Below are 25,115 nucleotides of genomic sequence, written 5' to 3' on the forward strand. Positions count from 1 at the left end.
AATAATTATGGAGTTACTAAGAACCAATGTATCATACATTATTCTGTGCTAAATCATGAGTTTGGATACATACTCATTCCTTTAGAAGCAAGGTGTAGGTTTCAAAGGTTGTTGGTTGGTAATGGTTCCATGCATTATGTTGCCAACTACAATCAAACACATGGATATAAGTGGCTCATGTGGAATATTGTAGAGAATGCAGCAAGCTACTCATGGCATTATTGTATTGAAGGCCAATCAGTTGGATTTTTAGAAACTCCTCAACTGTTTAATGGTAATGAGTTAATTTTGCTGAAAGAGATTAATACAACATTGAAGAATCCAAATGATGGTAGGCGTTCAAAGATGACATTTACTGCTGTTGGTCAAGGAAGTTCATTTAGGAGGCATGTTTACACCATGGAGCACCCGTCGTCCATCTTTGTCAAATCTCTAAATTTTAATTATGATATGCTTTTTCCAGTTTAGCAAATTTAGATGTGCAATTTTATATGTATCTTATTTGGTTATCATGTGTTGCATGTAATGGTTTGAGTGTTTTTGACTATGATTATTTAGACGAATGGTTGTTTTAAAGTCATCCTAAAATTTAACCTGTCTTTATTTTTGCAAAGTTTGGAATAGGTATAAAGTTACTTTTAAGGAATCCAAATAACTCCCTTTTTAGTTAAATGCTTAAAATAGTATACCCAATATTCCTTAATAATGTACTAAATCATGATTCGCGTGGGAATTAACATCAAGATATCAAAAGAAGTTTAAGTAGAGTTTATTTTAGCCAATATAAATGACTAGAAAATAAGAAACAAGCTTCATGATTATAAAATTATCATATTTTAATAATATCAATAAATTTCATTAATTTTAATTTGTATCTTTAGGGTGAATAAAAAAAACAAAAAACTTTCCGACTGAAATTTCTTCTTAAAACTACAAGTTGTAAGTTTTTTATATATTTCATAAAAAAGTTCGAAAAATATCTATTTGAGTGTCAACATCATATATACTACTTGATTGACGTTACTACTATAACTAAAAAGATTTAAGCAAAAATATTTTTAAGTAATAATTTACAATAAAAACGAATTTACAAGAAATGTATGTTTAAGTAATAAATTAGCATTAAAGTAATGCTAATTTTTGTTTCTTGGATAAACGGTTAATACATTTATATTCAAAAATTATAGCAAATGACTCATACTATTCGGTACAATTATTAATAATATATTTATTACAAAAAAAAAAGTAGCTTTAGACATGTATGTTTAAGTTGATTACAACTTGCGAGATATAAAATAATAATCTTATAAGACTAATAATTTTTATGGATATTTATTAGGATAAGAAATTTTGTAATATGTATTAAGTGGGTTAAAGTCAACCCAAATCAGAATACAAAACTTAATATTACTCTTTTTCTGGAGCTCCTTTTTCTTTTTAATGAATTTTATGTTTATTTTTATGTTTTGTTTTAATTTCAATTTGGTTTAATTTTAATTCTTAACTTTTAGCATGAATGAAAAAAAGTAACTTTTTATGTAATAGATAATTTAAAAATTACTTATTAAAGAGAGAATAATATCATTTAACATTTTACGTAATAGATAATTTAAATTTGAATTAAATCATATTTTACAAGTTGTAACCTTTTTTTAACAAGTAAAAAAAATTAGAAAACGTATATGAGACCTTCTTATGCGTTAGATAATTTTAAAACATAATTATATAGAAGGTTAAAAACATTAAGTTACAAAAAAATTAACGAATAATTAAATTGACTTTGTTTAGCATCAGATAGAGAGACAAAATGAAAGAGATTAATATTAAGTAAGAATTAATAAGCAACCCAGATTGATAAAGTCAAAAGTTTTCTTTCTTTCATTAGGTAGTGTTTTATTTCAAAGGTCTATTTTTTATGAAGAGTATTCAAATGACAAATAAAATAAAAAGAACATTTTTATTAGATTGTGAAAATTAATGTCATTCTTATCGTATATTCACATTATTTCACAGCATGCAAAATGAATATAATAGACTATAATTTAATTAATGTGCAAAATAAAACAAACTTAAAACTTTTATAGTAGCAATCAAGCGTTGAAAGAGAACCTTCTGTCCTAAGTTACCATATTAAACTGCATCTTAAATTTATAAGGTTAAAGTTTATTTGTTGTCCTTAAAATTTTGTTTAAAGTTTTAAAAATACCATTAAGTTTTATATTGTTCTAATTTTTTCCCAAAAATTTTCTACTTGCATCAAATATATCTTGAGCGGCTATTTATGAAAGCAAATCAGAGAGATATTCCATGCAAGAACAATAATCAACTCAAGCAAATCAGACATAATTGTCATATATTATGAAAGCATTGATCTTAAACTATCTGAAATTTATACATGCAAATCGTAAACTTTAACGATAAAATCAAAACAAAATAAAACTTATGGGTATTTTGTTAATGGGTAAAGTATACTTTTTGTCCCTGAAATTTGACAAAAGTTTTAAAAATATCCCTAAGTTTTATTTTGTTTCAATTTTGTCCCAAAATTTTTCGATTTGCATCAAATATATCCCTGACGGCTAATTTTTCAAAAAATTAAGACAAATTCAACAATAATTTCATAAGAACAACGATCAACACAAGCAAATCAAGTATACTTTTTATGCATTATTATTAGATTGGCCTTAATTTTTTTAAAAATTTAACCGTCGAGGGTGTATTTGATGCTAATAAAAAATTTTTGGGACAAAATTGAAACAAACTAAAACTTAGGGGTATTTTTAAAACTTTTGCCAAACCTCAGAGACAAAAAAATATACTTTACCCTTTGTTAATTTTTTATCAATTTTCGAAAAGATATTTATGGAAATTATATTAAGCGGTTTACTAAAATTGATGTTGGGCATAACTGCATGGTCAATAACTAAGATAATATTTTATAGTTTATTGTCTTATAAGCTGAACATATTAATGTATTTATACTCTAATTCGAGTTTGTGCCTTCATATTATTTTGCACATCAGCTTTCTTTCTATTTTTATTTGAACTGCATAAATATAACCATATTTATACAAAACAAGGGCCTGTCAACATTGATAAATATATTTTGTTAGTTGCATTTGGTTTCCATTAGCTATTAAAATCTTATATAAATAGTTCTGGAATAAAAACATCCCACGTTCAGAATTCCATACGAGGTTAATTGGAAAATATTTTACGAGGTAGTATGAAATTATTAGCTAATAGTAAAAATAGCCGTATAAACAGTTACTTTGTTTAGATTCAACAATAAGATATGACATGTAATCAATTAAGGTTAACCAAATTTATTTTGTGTAAATTTTTTGAGATATAGAAAGTATAACATCAAAAACCACATCTATAATAAAATTTATGTACTCTCTTCACTAATTAATAAGGGTTCTTATCATTAGATCAGACTGTATGTTATCTCCAACTCTAAATGATTATTTTAACTCATATGTAATAGACAATACATGAATGTAGGAATATGTATGTTTTTAAATGGGAAGATGAAAAATCTGTGTGCTTCCTGACATAAGGAATAACTTTATTTTTAAGGGAAGGATGGTAGAAACAAAAACAAAAAATGATAGATAAAATAAACGGTCTATGTCAACATTAATGGAAAGGAAAAAGTTTGGTAACCAAAATTTTTCAGCCATAATCAGCTAAATCTTTCCATAATTTACTTCATTTATATCTCTTAATAACAGTTTTATTTTTAATTCCATTCTCTTATCATTCTACTTATCACCGTTCTTATCAAATCTGTTTATTAATGATATTAATTATAAAATTATATCCCTTTTTATTAGGCACTATTGAAATTAATACTTAATATTCTTTTTTATAATGATTTTTATATATAAAAATACAATAAAGATTAATAATGATTATATTTAAAAACGGTAATTATAATATCAATTACATTAAATAATTGCAATTGATTCTTTGTCCGTTATGGTATTTATCATCAATTATTGGAGATATGAAACATGAAACCTATCCTAATATATACTTTATGTTAATTCAATCATAGTCATTCAAAAATTACAAGAATAACACCATTGCAAGCACAATAGTGTATAAGTCAAGAAATTTTACAAAAAATTGTTTTTATCATTGTAATTTGTATGGCAATTGATTTCGACCTTAATACAGTACCTATGGCAGAAGGTGCTGAAGAATTTGAACAACAGACGGACTCACCTAATGAAATTGTTGCCAGTCAATCAAGTTCTGAAAATATGGAAAACTACACTAGCTCTGATGAGGTATGATAATAACTCGGATTATTTTTTTGTGTATTTTTTAACATTTTAGTTATATACGTAACATTCTTGATCATGATTTATTTGCTACTTATGTAAAAGAAAAAATAAATTTGGCACCGACAAATGATACATGATCACTCATGTTATATATATATCCCCCTTCACTTTAGCATCATCACAAACAAAAATAAATCGTTATAAATAAACTGAATTTTTTACTTTTTAAATAGAACCGTGCAAGTTTGTACTTTATATATAAACTGGACAGATGGGTTCTATTGGTTATACCAAAACTTCATATACCTACTCAAATTTCTTTCCATTAGCCCACTCTTAATAACTAATCTATAATAAGTATTTCATTAAATCGGTCTTCTTTCATTTTTTCAATTATTTTTTTATATTTAAATTTATGCAGATAAAATATTATTAATGTAAAAAAATATTTGACGTGATGACAATGTATAGTACATACCATTATTAATAATTTTCTCTTTTAGCATCATCACAAACAATATAACCAAGACTATCATATATCATCACGTTTTTCGTACACATAGCATTCATTGATATTCTAATTAATTTAAATTTTATTCGATTCTCAAATTTTAAATTTTAGATTTAATTTTGCTAAAGAATTATAACATAATTTTTTAAATCAAAATTCAAGTTAAAAAAAATATTGATAAACAACTTTGGACTTATTCTATAATCTAACTGTTTAAAATAAAATGCCTTTCAGAGAAAATTTATTTGAAAGATTTTAAAACAAAATCTAGAGAAATAGGAGCTATGGTGCCTACTATATGCCTTTGATTATTATTATTATTATTATTGGAACATATAAGCAACCATTGCGCCTGTTCTGGAAAAGAAACGTTAGGACATGGGTGTTTTCATCCTCTTGTCTGTGTTTTAAGTTAAATGAGAGATAAATCATAGAAATAAGTATTTTGATGACCAATAATTTTTTTATAATATTTAATTCTAAATTACTTAAAATACAATAGAGATTGTAAATAAAAAAATAAAATATATATGTAAATAAAAAAATAATTACATGAAGTTAACATCCACGTTAACATACATAATAAAACGAAATTAGCACCTAAAATTATAGTATTGTGTTTTATTTGTTATACTGGATAGTGAAATTAGCCACTTTTGTATAGTTAACTATTGGGTAGAGTTTCATTTGTTTTTTTTCTTTCTTTGTTTTTTTCCAGGTCATAAACCAAGCCATTGGTGAGGAGGAGCTAGATCCCGAGGAAGGAATGTGCTTCGGCACATTAGAAGATGCGCGTGCATATTATTACTGATATGCAGCTAGGACTGGATTTGTCTTCAAAATAAGAACCACCGGCTGGGAGACTAGAAATGATCAGAGGGTGGTTGTTAATCAGGCTTTGCATTGTAACAGAGATGGATACCGCACTTTCCGTGTAAAGGCACCCAAGAGAAGGAAAATGGTGGCCTCAACAAACTGCAAAGCCCGTTGCTATTTGGCATTAGATAAAATGACAGGGCAGTGGAGAATTTCTTGAGTAGAGTATCCCATTCACACCCGCTTAATCCGAAGCTATCTGGAATGTTCTCAGCAAACCGTCAGCTAAGGATGCATGTGAAGGACCTGATACAACAAAATGACCAAGCTGGCATTAGACCGAGTAAGACATACCAGGCACTAGCCAATGCCGTCGGTGGCCCTGCCAATCTCACCTTTACAGAGAAGGATGTTAGAAATTACATTAGTCGTCACTTACGCATTTCCGGGGATGAGACAGATCCAAAAGAGTTACTTAAGCACTTCTCACGGATGAAGGAGCTCAATCCGAACTTTTTCTTTGAAATAGATATGGACGAAAACCATAGCATTAGAAATGTATTTTGGGCCGATGCTTGGTGTAGAGCTGCATGGGAATATTTTGGTGATGTTGTGACGGTTGACACTACTTACAAGACTAATAGGTACGAAATTATTATTTTTCTGTTGGACTTAATTAGACTTTTTTCCATGAAAGGCATTTGTAGTTTCCACCTACATTACATGTTTTTATATTTCCATTGTTTAGGTATGACATGCCATTTGGGTCTTTCGTAGGTGTCAACCACCATGGGATGTTTACGCTTCTTGGGTGCGTATTCGAATGGCTTTTTCATACTTAGTTGAAGTGCATGGGTAAGGCCCCCATATGTGTTATAATAGATCAGTCGCTGCAGATGCGTTCTGCATTAGAGACCACATTACCACACACACGCCATAGATGGTGTATATGGCATATCCTAAACAAGATACCAAACAAGCTGGTAGGTTACTGTCGTTTCGATCAGCTTATCACATGCATGAAGAGGATTGTGTTTGAATCCAAATCTAAGGACTCATTTGAGAGAGATTGGCATGATTTCATTGAAGAGTATGACCTCCATAATTCTAGGTGGCTAAATGGTAGTATAATCTTCCGATTCTTTGCTGCCTATGTGTGGCTTTTTTATAGATGTTATTTTATAGTCAATATGGATATTGCACTTATGGGTTAACTTATGCTATTTGTTTTTTTTTTGTATTTTATTTCCTATTCATTTGCAGATATGTTTGCTGACCGACACATGTGGGTGCCAGTATTTTTCAAGGACGAATTCTGGGCTGGCATGAGGAGCACACAGCATAGTGAGAGCATACATTCAGTTTTCGATAAGTACTTAAACAGTAAGAGCTCTTTGTTGCAATTTGTTCGCCAATACCAAAACTGTGTTATAGACAAGGAGCAAAAGGAGCTTGAGTGTGACGCTGCTGATTTAAGGGGTATTATCCCTTGTGTTTCTAGCTCACCAATAGAGAAGCGATTCCAGAGAGAATATACAAACTCCATGTTTCGAGACGTTCAGGATCAATTTATCAAAAAGGCCGATTGTGACATCTCCTCAGTCAACCATCATGGCACAAGTAAAGTTTGTGAAGTTGACCAACAAAAGATGGTGTTTGACATGTCAGTGTATAGCAGATACCAAGTCGTGTATTGCTTGCAGTCATCAGACGTTCAATGTGATTGCTTTATGTTCCAATCGAATGGTATTCTATGATGCCACAGTCTTGTTGTTCTCCTACATTTTCGTGTGATAGCAGTGTCCTCACAATACATTCTATCCCGATGGAGTAAGAATGTTAGTCGGAGACACACATACATCATGAGTAGCATTGACATGGACCGTTCTGATGAAAGCATGACCATTTTTAGGGAATTGTGTTCTGATTTTTACAACGTTGCTCAGGATTTCGTGGCTACTCCGGAGGTTGCTGCTATATTGCGTGATGCCATGGACAGTGCTCGGCAGAAGCTCAAAGAACACAAGGAATCCGAGCATCAAGCTGCACATGTACCAAGTGCGGTTTACTCACATACGCGTGATGAGTGTCCCGTTAGTATGGATGAGCTACATGGCCCACGTCGTGTTCCTACGCGAGGTCGTCCAACGTCCACCAGACTTGGGGCAGATCTAGAAAAATCTATTAAAAAGAGGACACGCAAACACAAGAACACTCGCAATCACAACAAGGTAAAAATGAGATCTACCCCATTTTTCACGTCATTTGTTTATTTTAAGTGGGTTGAATGGATGATAAGTGATGATGTTATTTTTCAATATGATTTGTGTGTTAAAGGACCTAATGGTAATGCACAACCATCTCCTACCAATGTGGCATCTTCTTACAAAGATACGCAATGGGCTTGTTCAGAAATGACAGAGAATTTGGCTACGCATTCTGGCTCCTTCATATCACTATTGAATTCATTCCATAACGCTGAACAATTGTGTATGTGTACCTAGTGTATTTTTCGTAGCATTCATGTCATATCCATTTACTTATTGTTTCCTCTTTTGTTTTGTTTTTAAATTTTTTTTCCACAGGAAGCATTTTTGAAGGATTCGAAGTTTAACAACACTACAAATCATAAGCATTAGAGTTTAGCAACTACTTTGTACTTTGCCCATGCTTCAATGTTATTTTACATTATCATGATTTTGGTGGTTTATTGGGTTTATTTTATGTATTTTAATATACTCAACTTTTATTTTACCTTGCTACAGCTTCATCTACCATTATTAAACAAAATACAATAACAGACTTGGGCAATTAAATTACAACTTTTTTATTCTTTTACTCTTTCTTACCGTTATTATTTGTTACTAATATTTTATCTTAATAAATGTTTAGTTGATAATTTGATCATTATGATAATGTGGTGTAATACATGAATTTTAAAATTGAATATCAAAAGTATCCGTACACAATAAGGTCTTTTTTTCATTATTTAAAAAATTAGACATCAAAAAGGCATATCCAGACATGTATTTTATTTACCTCCAATAACATCCGTTAATTTATTAGAATAACAACCATGATCGAGCATTTATTGCTTGGGCATACATATTATTAGCTGGCTGTTAAGCATGGATAATTGTAAAGTCCATAAATTTTTAGCAGATATTCGAAAGAAAGTTCAAACTTCAATCAACGTGATCTCGATTTGAGCAAAAAAAAGCCAAACACGTATAAAAAAATAATCTAACAATTTCAAAATAATTTTTTTATTACATAATTATTAACTGGGATATTGAATCCTCTTTTTTTTTTGTTCAGTCCAAATCCAAATCCATTCGCAAATATTTCATGATAAAAATCACATAAATCCTGCAACCATATCAACCGTAAATACACACAGCAACTCTAGTCCTAATTAATTGTTTGTGTATATATTTACCCTGCTGTCCAATATAGGTAATCCTTTAATAAAGATGCACCCGGTTTTAGTTTATATCCGATAACATCCATCTGTATTCAATGATAACATCCATTAAATTTTGAAAACAAATTAACAAAAACCACACACCGACCAACTCCAATCTCAATTTATGGCTTATAGTTCTGTTTAGCTTTCTTGGCCCGTTCTGCCCTTCGAACCAGTGATCTTGTCCGTGGGTTCATCCAAGGATCTTCAAGATTTTTCTTCTTTTCCCTATCTTCCACATGACGACATGGTACATTGAGTACACCATCTATCTCACTCCTAGAGATGTTGTCTTTGCAAATTAGAATGTCAGTTACAATTTCTTTCCGAATTTGTTGCAGCTAGGCCTGTGGTCACAAACAGATGTATTTGTGTTTGGTATAGAACACTCTAAAGACGCAACTATAAATCCAGCCAACATAAGTAGAATTCATCCAAGAAGAGTTATTTATCAATTATTAAATACGCAAATAAGCATCAGTATATATTTTGGACTTCACTAACCGTATTCCAAATAGGCATGTTCAATTCATCCTCTGCCAAGCTCTTTGGATCCCACATTTCCATCCATTTAATGACATATATGCCACAGTCCCACCTATGCAACACAAATGACAAAAAGTTGTGCCAACCTATTAAAATTTGTGTGGGTTGATTTTTTAAACCTTTCTTCATTTTCATCTCGAGACTTACCCATTTGGCTGTTTTTGGAGCCTTGTTTCATAGCAACACTCATAGCCCTCGGCTGTGAATACTATAATCGGGTCTACAGTTGCTGCCAACTCTTGGAGAAGAAAGCCCTTCGACAAGCCAGACAGAAAAAATTAGGGAGGAAAATATAAAAAAGAAAAAAAAAACAATGAAGGCCACACCTAACACCCGAAAAAATATGCATCATCAAATCTATTCTCACTTACAAAATATTTATCTATTTTCTCTCGGTGCTCCGAGTGTGGGCCACTGTGCATGGAGTCTAACACCCATAGGTTATCAGTCTTCCGGTGGAGTACATATAGCCACCAGTGATCATCTCGACACACTGGAACAAACCACTTCATCGTTGAATAAAGCATGTTAGCATATAGTTATTTTTTTTCATATTGTAATAAAAAAATAGATTTTGTGTGTGGATAAGTAAGTACGTAAATTACTAACATAATCAACTTTTTCGCCTTCCCTACATCGAACCAGTGCTGCCCGCGGCCCATGAAGCTGCTAAGAATAGGGACAAAATCAGTGTTCGTCCCGGCACATCGTTCAATGTTATCATCAGTCAATATTATGGCCTGTAAACCCATTTTGCATTAGTTATACACCTAACGTAATAATTTAGAGTACCCTTCACTGAGGCAATTATGGTATTAATTAATATTAAGTGGGTAAGGACAGATTGCACTAACCATTAGTCTCGGTGGAATACAGTAAAAATTCGTGCAAAACCTTGCGTTGCTCGAAGCATTGAACATGGCACAACAGTAATCAACCACCTGGATAGAGTAAACGTATTACATTTCATGACACTTTAATGCAGAACACATACACAGCAATTGATTATAGTTTTTTTTGTTTGCTCTTATCGTATCGCTTACTCTTCTACGCCATCCCAATGATTGAAGGTCCGCTCGCTGCAGCTGAACATCATCACTCCCATTGCGAATCCACGCGAGCGTGAGATTCTTTGCACCCCTCCGATCTGTCACCCACTTGTATATCTTGTACATGTCATCACCCGTAGGCCTTGCAGCACCCCCAGATGGCATTAGTGTGTCCACCACAGCTTTTGTTTTTCTTATGTTTTCTGGTGCTTCAGGTTCCGGAGTCGCGTTTCGATCATTTGTTATCGGAGATCCGGGCGGTGAGTCCGGTATGTGCAACTGAGTGATGCCAAGCGAGAATGACGGGATTGGAAAGTCAACTTGAGGTGGGTCCTCTGGTGCAACATACTACCATTGCAAGTTCTCCGGGTTCCCTGCACAGTCATTAACAATTAAGTGCTCTTAACCGAGTGCCCTTAACAATTAAGTGCTCTTTTTTGAGCCAAAACTAAAATAAAGAAAGTTGTGTAACCAGTATAAGATTATATGGATAACATCTATTATTGATTAAACATTCCACCTTATAAGAAGGAAAGAGTCAGAGGTAAAAGATTCATGCACCTAATATAATTTTCAATAATTTGTATTATTGTTAAATTCATCTAACTTGCCTTTGCTTTGCAGGTCCTTCATCGACATTATCATCTGTTCCGTTTCCAACAGGTGTGTCAGGCATTGTCTCATCCTCTTTGGGCATTTCAGCACATGTCTTCCTCATACTCACAGTATTCCCCCTAATGGACCTGTTTTTGGACTCTTAAATAAATTAGAAGTTGAGCACCTATAAATGATAATAACAAAAGACACATGATACAAATCTGATGTAATCAAGTCAATCTAGTATGCTTAAATGCATAAATGATGTTAATTCTAAAGTTTACCCAAAGCTTATTCGTGCATAATAAAGTAAAGAATGAATAGTAACATCCACAATGCCAACAAGTTAGCAGCCATAATGACAGACAGATAACATCTGGTATGAGGCATGCATAACATCCGAAATGAAATGATAAAATATTAGCTATTCAAACTCCTATTCAAGATAAATATACCAGTTACAGCCCCTACTGTTGCCATCCTTCTCAAATAAGCACAATATTATACGTAGGTAAAATATATTAAAATTACTTTAGAGATGGTAAAATTTTATATGCAAACAAATGTAATGATAAATTATGTCAACGCAGTTTCCCAAAATTAGAAAAAAAATTATACTAGTATACTATTATAATGAGGTAGGTTAAAGCATTAAAACTCCATGCGATAACTGAAAATTCAGTAACTTGCCTTTCCTTTGAAGGCTCGTCCTTAACATTATCATCTGTTGCAATTACCATAGGCATGTCGGCCACTGTCTCCTCCCCTGTAGGCGTTTCCATACATGTCTTGTTCATACACACTTTATCCCCTCCAATGCTTCCGTGTTGTGAACCTTGGCTACATTTTCTGTTTACATAAATTGGAAGATGAACAACTATAAGTGATAATTAAAAAGGTCACTTAGCATAAATATAATACGACCAAGTAAATCTAGTACACCCAAGTATAGTATAGAATGGACAATAACATCCGTTAACATCCGTAAGGCCACATGGATAACATCAGGTGTCAAATATACATAACACCCAAACTAATAAGGCAAGAATTAGCTCTTCAAAATACTATTTAAAGTAACTAGTATTGGCATTACTTAACGGGAGAGGACACAAAGTCATCAAATTTATTATATTATGGAATGAATGCTAAAACACAAGAAGATGTATTTACATGTGTAAGGTCTATTGCCATGCTCAAAATAAGTATCTTCAACAGTTTTTAAAAGATAGATTTACTAGCTACAGCATCAACATCACACTTCTAAAATTAGATAAATAATTAATTACTCTATACATGGTAAAAGATTTTTATACTATAATAATATTAAAAAAACGCAGGTTAGAGCAATAAAAGTTTATAACAAAACTAAAAAATCATGGAATTGCCTTTTTTTGGAAGGTTGTTGATCAAATTCAACAGATGATGCATGACCAGCCCGTATGTTGGTCTCGTTTTCATCTACCGTGGTAGCTTCTTTACGAGTCTTTCTATTAGACTTTCTTTTTTTCCTAATGCTTCCTCTCTTTGATACATGGTTGGGCTTGTTCGGTAACCCGGACATCTTCCCAATTAAATTTAGAAGCCCCTATAGTGGACAACATATAAGTTTTATTTAAGTAAGAGATTAAAAGCAGTGATCCGATTAACATATCTTTCACACTTATCACTATTAAAAGATTATATATATATATTATGCCTCACTGAGTGAGATGTGCTTTCCTCTTCATCCTTCTTCTTCAGATCAACAAGCGACCAGTCTCTGATCCACAGTTCTCTCCCATTATATCTTCCTAAATCTCCATGCTTGTTAGCATGGAGATATATAATCTGAAAGTTATAGTAATTGCTATAAACAAGGTATACTATAAAATAACAAACAACAAATTAAAGGTTAGGGATATACGGCTCACCAGTAATGCGAACATACATCCATCCACTGTCTTCTTCCCTACATCCTGAAACCTCAGAACTCCCTCAATTAAAAAATCATAAATGTACCTCGCCCAATACATTTTCCTTGGGTTCGATACATCAATGGCAGCCCGTATATGTATGTCTGAAACAGTAGCCTTTGGCGAGGGAAAGAAGAAACACTTCGCTATCAACATGATGAACTGTCTCCGGAAGTTCATTCTATCGACATCGGACTGCATCGAGTATGTGATAACATCCCTTTTCAAATCTACTTGTGTCTTTCCTATGAAGTTGTTAACAAGTCGGTGCTCTACTGCTATTTCTGGACTTTTGAAACTATTCCCTGCCAAGCACAAAATTGAGTCGATGCAATCCAAATCTTTAATGGCTAATTTAACCAAAAACATATACTCAACGAAAGTACTGTGGATTTTTTTTCTTTTCTCCCTATTTTATTTGACGATTGCTTACCATGATTTGGTAGTCCAAAACACCGCGCAATTGATTCAACCGATATGGAAATTTTTCTTGTTCCGACGACCAAAGACTTCTCATCCCAACTATATGATGATGCTAATGCAACCATCATATCTTGGTTGACAGCCCATTCAGGCACATATTGCAGCCAGCCAAGTCCCATGTTTTGCACCTCCATTATTTTCTCTCTGCTCACGTCTGAGTCTAATTGCTTCATAACTGAAGCCACGCAACATGGCGAGCACCTAGATACCAGTGTTTTCTACACAAACATACATAATTAGCACAAAGTGACAACGAAGGAGAATGTCGGCTTTAACATTTACTATCAGAAAATAATATCCCAAGTTTACAGTTAATTCACTGCTAATCATTCAAGGTACCTTTTTTGGTCCACCAGTTTTTTTCCGCAATCCTCTTTCGGGATTGTTATTCTTATGTGTCTCTTTTTTGTTCCTAGTACGAGTCATACCTACTTCTTGTTTTTTGAACACCTGTTCACAAACAACTGCTATATATACTCAAATAACTCACTTAAATTAATCATTAACATACCAACTGTAACAGCCCAGACCACCCGCTAGCACGATATTGTCCGCTTTGGCACACAAGGCCTCACGGTTTTGCCTTTGACGATAGGGATGCTAGCCGAAGCCCCCCACACTCACTCGTCAAAACGCGTCATGCTAGGGAGAGGTATCCACACCCTTATAAGGCATGCTTCGTTCCCCTCCCCAACCGATGTGGGCCTTACAATCCACCCCCCTAAGGGAGTCCAGCGCCCTCGCTGGCACATCGATCCGGGTTCTGGCTCTGATACCATCTGTAACAGCCCAGACCACCCGCTAGCACGATATTGTCCGCTTTGGCACACAAGGCCTCACGGTTTTGCCTTTGACGATAGGGATGCTAGCCGAAGCCCCCCACACTCACTCGTCAAAACGCGTCATGCTAGGGAGAGGTATCCACACCCTTATAAGGCATGCTTCGTTCCCCTCCCCAACCGATGTGGGACCTTACAATTCTGTAACAGCCCAGACCACCCGCTAGCACGATATTATCTGCTTTGGCACACAAGGCCTCACGGTTTTGCCTTTGACGATAGGTATGCTAGCCGAAGCCCCCCACACTCACTCGTCAAAACGCGTCATGCTAGGGAGAGGTATCCACACCCTTATAAGGCATGCTTCGTTCCCCTCTCCAACCGATGTGGGCCTTACAATCCACCCCCCTAAGGGAGTCCAGCGCCCTCGCTGGCATATCGATCCGGGTTCTGGCTCTGATACCATCTGTAACAGCCCAGACCACCCGCTAGCACGATATTGTCCGCTTTGGCACACAAGGCCTCACGGTTTTGCCTTTGACGATAGGGATGCTAGCCGAAGCCCCCCACACTCACTCGTCAAAACGCGTCATGCTAGGGAGAGGTATCCACACCCTTATAAGGCATGCTTCGTTCCCCTCCCCAACCGATGTGGGACCTTACAATTCTGTAACAGCCCAGACCACCCGCTAGCACGATATTATCCGCTTTGGCACACAAGGCCTCACGGTTTTGCCTTTGACGATAGGGATGCTAGCCGAAGCCCCCTACACTCACTCGTCAAAACGCGTCATGCTAGGGAGAGGTATCCACACCCTTATAAGGCATGCTTCATTCCCCTCCCCAACCGATGTGGGCCTTACAATCCACCCCCTAAGGGAGTCCAGCGCCCTCGCTGGCACATCGATCCGGGTTCTGGCTCTGATACCATCTGTAACAGCCCAGACCACCCGCTAGCACGATATTGTCCGCTTTGGCACACAAGGCCTCACGGTTTTGCCTTTGACGATAGGGATGCTAGCCGAAGCCCCCCACACTCACTCGTCAAAACGCGTCATGCTAGGGAGAGGTATCCACACCCTTATAAGGCATGCTTCGTTCTCCTCCCCAACCGATGTGGGCCTTACACCAACATGTTTATCAATAGCATAGATATGCTAATATACCAAGTACGAAAATTCCATAGACAATGCTATTATTCATTTATGATTTCTTTTATTTACATGGGTGAAAAAAACGCCACGAGTGGTTGCATTGAATTGAGTGTTTTCAAATCTCAGAGACTCTGCATTGGGTCACTCTTGTACGTAGTAACTAGCACATGCAACAACCATGTTCATGTCCATGAATTGTTGTTATTATCAAAATAAAAATTATACATTGAAAAATTAAAATAAAGTGTGGAATTGTGACAATTATTCATGTTATGTGTTGAAGAGGAAACAAATATATTAAAATTGCCACTCATTAACAAATATATATATATATATATATATATATATATATATATATATATATATATATAATAGTAATAAGAAGAGGAAACAATAATGCAATCATTTTCATACCAAAAAAAAAGATAAAGCATATATCTCTCTCAAAGGTAACTGAATGGAACTTTACAAGGAATTTAGTGAAGTCTATTTTATTTATTTTTAATTTTTGATTTATATGTATGAAATATTTGCTATGGAAAGCCAAGTTGGTTTTACGAAAGCGCTATATGAATGAAACTAATTAAATGAAACTAATTAACATACCAACATGTTTATCAATAGCATAGATACGCTAATAACTTTGCTTAGTTCAATATAAAAGTCATGATTACTTACTATGTGTCCATAATTGTCATTATCACTTCACTAAAGTAACTATTCAAAATTCAGTGAATTAATTTGTTTAACTACATACCATTAATTAAATAGTCATATATGTATGTATGTTCAGTATTTAACATACACTAATAAAGATAAAGCACTTCACACTAAAAAATTTCATGCAAAATTCCAACTCAACCTTTTATAAAATTAAAGCAATTCACACTAAAAAAATCAAAGCATAATATCTCAATTGCACCATATCTAGAAGGATTTTTTTCTTCACATGAAGTAAAAAAAAATTATTTGCCAATAACTTTAAGTACTCCTAACGTACTCCCACTCCAGCCCAAAATGGCATCTTTGCAAGTTTTTCCCTTTTCCCAAACCCAGCAAAGTGAGATAAAGAACAAAATTTCATCATTAACAACGAGTCCAACCACAAGCAACAACTGATAATGGAGCCCCAATATGCCAATTATTCGAAACACAATTAATAGAGAGATAAAACTATATAACATACCTATAGGACTCGGAGACAACGGTATGTGATGCTCGGCTTTTCAAGTGGAGACTTTCGAAATATGGAGGCAAATTGAACGAAATGGCTGTTTCATATTTGTCACATTATTAATTACTTGAAATAAAGCACAACACCAAGTATGAAAAATAGCAACTCAAACCACATAACATATACTAAACCAATCAGGGAGCCATAACACATCAGAAAATTAATGTATACTTATCACAGTTTGACTTAGCCTGGTCTTATTGGCTGATTTTGATGCTTACTCACAACGCACCCAAACAAGTTCATAGCATTTTTTTCAGTTGTTTAAGAAAAAATATTCATAGAAAATGGGGAATTGAAATACTGATAGAAAGACTTTTAATAAATAGATTGTCATATTGGATAACATCCATGAAGAACACACCAAATTCCATTGAAGAGTTACGACAGAAAGTTTATATGGTGTCTTGCCATATCCATAATGAATTAAGAGGAAATACTTTCTCCCAAAATAAAAACCAAAAAATACAAAACTCAACTTAACACACAGTATCAAGATTCAAGAGTAATATATACTGTAACATATAATCAGAACATATCACTCGCATTGCAAAACGAGTATATCATTGCATAATTACAGAGTGACTCCACAATCCCAATTAACAAAGATTCCAGATAGGGAAATAAGAATGATTATCATATAAAAGTATTAATAATGCTATAAGAGAGAAGTCACATTACGACAAACACAACGAAGATAGTTTTCAAAAGCATTATCATGTAACATTTCTAACGGCCGGAATAGTTCGAACAAAAAAGATTCAGTGAGTTGCAATAGACAGGAAAAGCATTCAAATAATCAAAGTCCAATGCCTATAAAGAGAAAATGAGCGAGCAAGCGAGAAAAGGGTTTTACTTACCGTGGAAAACGTGAGTGAATGCGAATATGGTGAAGCTGAGAGTGTGAAAGTGAGAACTGGGAATTGCGTTGAAGCCGTTGGGTGCCAGAATCGTGCGGAAGAAATAGGGATTAGAGGAAAACGCGTATCTGCGTGTTATTGAAGAAGAGAAGCGCCGGAAAACAACAAAAAACACCCATTTTCTGCTACCTTCCCTTCATCCCTATGCCCAAAACGTAATCTTTTTGCAGCTATTCCCTTTTCCCTTTTTCTAAACCCATGAAAATCAGATAAAAATCAAAACTTTCATCCTTAACATCAACTCCAACCACATGCAACAACATATAATGTACTCTCCATATGCCAATAAACGGAAAAATGAAACTAAATAACATACCAACATGAATCAGATACAATGCTATGGCATGCTCCGATGACGAAGTTGCTGGGTTTCTTCTTTCTGCATCTTTTCGTTTTCCTGGTTACTGGGGTTGTGGATGGAATAAAATTGGGGAGAAAAATCTTGATATCTTACTCTATGTAATTTCTTCGTGTTTTCAAATGTTAACTCACTGGATTGAAATTGCATTTTATTTGAATTAAATGTTGATAGAGATTTTTAGGGATTTGATTGAGATGAAACATAAATTAATTTTGGGAATGGAATTAATTACTCTAGGAATGAAGAAGGAGGAAGGGTGATAAGTATGTTATCGATAAGCAAGTGGAGTACACTCTCTTATCATGAGACTGGCATTTAGTTTCTACTATATCTATACTATACTCTTTTTTTTGGCTACGTAGCAGTCCCCTAATGGAAAATCTAGGGAGAGATTATGCCGCTTAAAGATATACCATTGCTACACAAGCTCTGCACTCGATTAATTGCATTTATGGCATTCATTTGTTAATGTCAATATAAACATTCCCCTAACTTTATTAGCTTTAAAATCTTTGCAATGATCCCCATCAATCAAACAGAATTTGGATATCCATTTATGGATCATCTAAAATATACTCAAATAAACAATTTCATTCAATGGTAACCTTTTGAAGCAAAATATTGATAAGCCGTCATTATTAAACTAAAACTAGACTTACTCATTTAATTGACTAGAAAGAAATGACTAATCTTAAAGGACAGTACAAACAAATGTGAAGTATGTGCTATATAAAGCCTGGTATATTAGCCATCATTATTTAGTTTCGAGAAATTACCATTTTATCAAAAAATGATTATTCAAAATTTGTGAGTCCTCACAAGCATGAAAATAGCCAACTTAATTTTCCTTATTTCATACCTTAATAGTGAAAAAAATTCGCTATAAAATGGCCTTAAAAAAGCTACTATTTCATACTCAAAAACTAAACAACTAACTAACACTTATAACTATCAATAGACTATTTCCTTTCATTGTCTTTGCTTTGCTTCTCAGTTTCAAAAATGAGTGACATTCCCCCTAAGAGAGTCATCCTGCCAGACCTTCCTAACGAGATCATGCTTGGGATATTTTATCATTGTGATGCAAGAACGCTTTTAAATGTTCGATCCACATGCCGCTATTGGAGAAACAAACTTAACTCCTATGAGTTAATAACAGAAATGGGAACAAGATGGAAAAGCAATGGTTGCTCCCTCTTTGCACATTTTGGATTCTCATCTAGGTGGGCTACTCCCCTAGATTGGATGATGAAAATTAATGCATGGAGTGCTCAAACATCTGCATTCCAATTTCCATTTCTGTTAACACAAGAGGGATGGTTTCACATTTTTGGTGTTCAGAATGGTATATTTTGTATACGTTATTGTTCTATGGGAAAAAGAACCTTTATACTTACTTGGAACCCAACAACTAGAAGGTCTAGCATCATGAATGATCCTAGAAAATATTATTGTGATGATTGTGCTTTTTTTTCTCATTTGTTTATTATCCCAGGTCCGTTAATTATGTCATTGTCCACCTATTCAAGGAAAAGCCAGAAAGTCCTACATGGACATTAACAATGTCTACAAATTTAGTCAGGGATTGGAATGTGTCGCTCACATGTCCACCCTACATTGATAGATTGGATCCTGATTACGTTTCCCTTGATGGTGTTATTTATTGGGTAAGTTGCTTACTTCATGAGGAGGATGTTGACCCTCCATGTATTGTATCATTCTCTGTAGTAACATTTATTTTCCATAAATTTTCCCTCCCAACTGAAGCCTATGCCCATTGCCATAATCTGTTGATCCGAAATGATAAGCTTTGCCTGGCTATAAATAATCATGATGATCAGTCATATAGCTCTACCATTTGGCAAGCTAATGCTATCAATGATAATATTATTTGGAGCAAGCTTTATACGTTTAATGGTATTGGAGTTCCTTACGTACCTGCACTATTTGTTGATGATAACTTTTTACACATCATGGAAAGGCATCTACCAATGATGGATATGGATGGTATGAAGTCCACTTATTTCCATATTCTCAAGTACAATGAAACAAATCACACAAGAAAAACAATTCGGTGAATCCAATATGACAGCTTCGTGAAAATGAAATCAATCCACAAGTTCAACGAAAGTTTCTTTCCAGCCTAATTTACAACTTTGATGTCTTCTTTGTTATATTTGGTGTGCTGGTAGTGTCTATTTTTAGTTTCTATCATGTTTTGTTTTAATCTTTCTTGCTGTCACTTAGTTGTTAGCATTTGTATTAGTTTAGCCTGAGTATGAACGGGAAAGATTGCTCATGAGAATATATGTGATATGTCCAAACCTACTTTCATATTAATAGTAACATGTTCCTTTTTTTAATGATGACTTGGGTATTATGTATTCATCTTTTTCTTACAATTAGAATGGCTCTTAAATTGTGAAGGGGTTTGAATCTATATATTACTTTCAAATTCAAAAATTTATATGTTTATTGCAGTATGATGGTAAATTGTAGTAGGATTATATCAATAGTGGATTATAGAATATTCCAATCATAACTTACTATTGAGTTATACCTAACTGGATCCAATATAGACAACTCATATTTTTACTTTTAATTTACATAAATATATGAACATATTTACTTATAACTTATTTTTTACACAAAAAAATATTTCCACTTCAATTTTAACCCAGTCTTCTTATTTAAATTAGCAAATAACTGTACGACAATGTTATAGATATTATGTAATATAAATATAAACAAAAAATATACAATAAACGTGAAACTCTTGATTCAATTGGACAACTAGCGTCGTTAAGTTTACCATTAAAATTTTTTGTGTAGAAAAAAACGAGATAGATTTAAAAAAAATTGTGATACATTAGTCAAAGAAATAATGTGTAAATTACATACATAATCATGTAAAACATTTCAGGAGATTATAATTATAATCTGCATTAAAGTCAAAAGATATATGCAATTAAAGGTATTGAGTTACCTAGATTATTTTTTTGATAGTTTAATGTTGATGGTAATTAATTATGGTCAGAGTACATAAAGAATACACAAGGTTAACCACAAAACTTTTTTTTTGTTTTCTTTCTATATTCATTTAAAATTTTAAAAATGAAAAGAACCAATTTTTCCCATTTTGGTTCTAAAATTAAGATATTAGGATATATCTTATACAAATTGAAAACTGTCAAGAAAGAATGGAAACAAAAAAAAAATGTAGGGAGGGTTTTGAAAATTTTAAAAAAATTTAAAGCAAAAAAATTTACTTTACTCAATCTATAATTATTAGTTAAAAACTTATACCCTAATAAATTATATTAGTTACAGGTATTATTGTATCTATTATTTTTTATTAAAAAATTACTGATATCAAATTTTGATAACTTGAGAACATATCGTGAACAACTTTTGTTTTAATTTTTTTTAATACAACAACGGAGTTGACACGCAAGATTGATACGCAACTTTTGGAAACTTTGGAATAGGAATAAAATACAAAATGTAGGAATGTTTTTTAAAATTTTAAAAAATTTCAAAGCCAAAAAATTTACTTTACTCAATCTATAATTATTAGTTAAAACTTATACCCTAATAAACTATATTAGTTACAAGTATTATATCTGATATTATTTTTTATAGTTGCTGATATCAAATTATGTAGTGCTTCATTTTAAATACCTATTTTTTTATAAGGAATGTTCAAATGACAAATAGAGTAGGAAGAAATTTTGCATTACATTATCAAAACTAATGTCATTTTTATATTATACTAGCAAGATACCCACGCGATGCAAAGACTATGATGACATGAATGCAAAATATATTTGGAATACTATTTAACGTAGAAAATAAATGAGCATTGATATTTTTGTGAAAAAATATATAAAAATTTTAAAGTAAGCAGAAAATACTACCATTAAAAAAATGCTATAGAATATTTTATGTTATTCATGAGAGATATTGTCAAAATATAAATGATGCTCTAAATTTTCTGCTATTTGACCCAAATGTTAGAAATTCTAATAGTGCACAACTAAACAATCTTAAAATTTATATAGCACCAATCAAATATATAAATAATGACAACTTTCTGCCCCAAGTTACTATATAACCTTCTTGGGATTTTCTATTAAAAGCATGGTTTATCTTATAGAAACTTCAATTTGTAGGTTTTTAATTCATCGGGAAACAAATCTCGGTATTAAATGGAGAATTTGTTCTCTATAACCTACACAAATGGCAGTCTATAGTCTCGATAATTAGTCCAGTAGAATATATCATGTCTGAAACAAATCTCGGTATCTGAAATAGTATTCCTTTAGCAGCACAGTAAACAATACATTGACCTTTATAAAAAAACTTAATATTTTATACTCAAAGAATGACTACACAATGACAAAACTAAAAATGGCTTTGAAGACACATTTTTTTTTGATACAATCAGGAAACCAAACTCTTTTTTCCATTTAGCAAACAAATGGATGACGTGCTTCTAACTAGCATAAATATATAATATTAACTTCAGTGATGGAAACTTATATCCACAAATGTCTATAAATTTCTAACCTTTACAAAACCCCCATTTTCAACATTGCCAAAAAATGAATAAACACAATACACCACCAAAAACTGCAACAAAATCTCTCCCAAAAGAGTTAATCATTGATATTTTGTGCTGAACTAATCCTCTTACTATTGGGAGGTGCAGACTGCTGTCAACAGAGTGGATGAAATACCATCAACTTTTGAATTCTTATCGCAACATTATATGTTTCATTCAAAGAATCAATGCTCAATTCTAATTCAAGCTTCCTTTTCTCAATGGCCAGCTCAGAAAAATTTGATGATTAGAGTCAACCCAGATAAAGGTAATAGATTGTATTCATTCTTGCCACCAATATTAAGCCAGTCTCTAACCTTTAACATCATTGGGATTGAAAATAGTAATATCTGTTTTTCATATAAGACGAATGAACATACACATTTTCTGTTGGTATTCAATATATTAACTCGAAAAACCAAAGAGATTCATACGTACAACAAATTTGATTCCATAATCTCAATGAATAATATCTTAGCTTTTGTATATCTTCCAAGAGAGACTCAGTATTGTATTTTTCATGGTTTTAAAAAATCATCAAATGATAAACATATTCTATATAAGATATATTCTTCCGAAACTCGAGAATGGACATGAATGCATGGTTGTCATGGTGTTATAGGAAAAATTAGTCCTGAATATGTCTCACTTGATGGTCATTTGTATTGGATCAATTGTTCAGCTAACCAGTCCTCACTACCAGAGTCAATTGTAATTTTCTTGATTGTAACGAGAGAATTCAATATTTTGCCTATACCAGTACAATTTCGATTACATTGTCATAAGATATTAACTTATCAGGAAAAGGTTTGTTTCGTCTCTTACCCTGGAAGTGTAGATAACTGTCATGTATCCTTGTGGAGCATTGAACGAAGAATGAATGATACTTTCTCATGGAAGGGAAGACTCAAGTTACAAGGTGTAAAGATATACGACAATCCTAGAATATTTATAGTCAAAGATCTCATTACATTAACGGATGAGAGTATACTTGCAGGAAGACCTTCTAATGAAATTGTACTATCAAGATTCAAATATTCCGAAGCATATTTAAGACACCATCTTCAATGTGAAGCATGGTGGCATCCGACTGAAGTCAATTTTATTAACCAACTTTGTCTAGGGTTATTCCCAGTTGAGTAGGATTGTAAAAAACAAAATTATTTGTATTATTCTTTTCAACAAAATATGAGTCAATCAAGTTGAATGCTTTTTTTTGAAGTAATATTTCAAGAAAAAATATTATTGTTGACCAAATTCCCTGTAATTTAATTTGTATAAGTCAATAAAAATAGTATTTCACCTTATATGAATAAAATATTCAGGGAAAGAATTCATACATACCAGAAATGATAAGTATAAATATATCAATTAGAGAATTACAAGTAAAAAGATCGTGAATACAACATCTATTTTAATCAATAAGAAGGTTTTTTTTACTAATAATTGTAATATCCGATCTAACCGAAATTAATTAAATAATAAGTTAAATAAGAGCGAATATGGTTGGAAGATTTAGCAATTGGAATTTGATAATTCAAATATGATATTTGGATTCAGTGAATTTTTCCGAGTCGGAAAACATAGTTTTCTGCGTAAAAGCGCGCAGTGGAATTTTGACCGGCAGTACCGGCTGAGATCTGTCTGGTACTACAACTGAGGAAATTGATTATGGGTAAATAAGATTAATAAATGAGGAACTATAATTAGGGAAGGTAGAAATATTTAAAGTGCAATTTAGAGCGCTAATCTTAAAGGTTTTGGCCCAAAATTGGGCCAATGGGCAAAAATAAGTGAACCGGGCCTAAGTGGGCCCAAGACCCAACATATATAAACATTAGTTATGAGCATTTCAGCTCATTTTGCCTTAAAGAAGGGGTGCTGGGCGCTGAAATTGGGAAGAGAGAAGAGAAGAGAGAAAACCTAACTCTCTTTGATCTTCAAACCACCATAACTTGAGCTATGGAGCTCCGATTGACGAGCCGTTTGCGGCCACGCGTCGCTCTTCTCATCCTCTACAATTCTATCTAAGTTTTGTGGTGAGTATTCTATTCATCTCTGTCCAGTTTTCGAAATTTCCCACTGTTACACGTTTTTGGGTAATTAGTGTTGAAATCTTGTGATTTTGGGTGTTTAGGGATACTCCAACATGGATTCTAAGTGGGTTCTATCCCTACTTCATATGGGCTAAGGTAAGAAGTGCTCAAACCCTTGTGACTTGTCATTTTTATGAGCCCTAGGTTGATGTATGTATGTGATATTGGTTATGTTAGTGTATTTGGTGATGTTGGTGCACAATTGGGAGATTGGTATTGCTTGAGGAGCTTTGGTGAGGCTTGGAGCTAAGGT

At 33.2% G+C, this 25,115-nt stretch overlaps 1 protein-coding gene and 1 pseudogene across 2 annotated transcripts in view; both read left to right on the forward strand.

Moving 5' to 3' along the window:
- The window catches only part of LOC107615098 (UDP-glucosyl transferase 73CC6 pseudogene), a 70,245-nt pseudogene that overhangs the window by 14,905 nt on the left and 30,225 nt on the right, over positions 1-25,115 (forward strand). The window lies entirely within an intron of this gene.
- LOC107615101 (protein FAR1-RELATED SEQUENCE 5-like) lies at positions 5,721-8,261 on the forward strand. Its single transcript, XM_016317215.1, has 7 exons — positions 5,721-5,740; positions 5,823-6,266; positions 6,371-6,433; positions 6,794-6,831; positions 6,886-7,285; positions 7,388-7,673; positions 8,208-8,261. Exons 1-7 carry the CDS (start codon positions 5,721-5,723, stop codon positions 8,259-8,261), a joined length of 1,305 nt encoding a protein of 434 aa, XP_016172701.1.

The sequence above is a fragment of the Arachis ipaensis genome, chromosome B9 (assembly GCF_059453495.1).
Source record: "Arachis ipaensis isolate K30076 ecotype BB chromosome B9, ASM5945349v1, whole genome shotgun sequence".
Taxonomy (NCBI): Eukaryota; Viridiplantae; Streptophyta; class Magnoliopsida; order Fabales; family Fabaceae; genus Arachis; species Arachis ipaensis.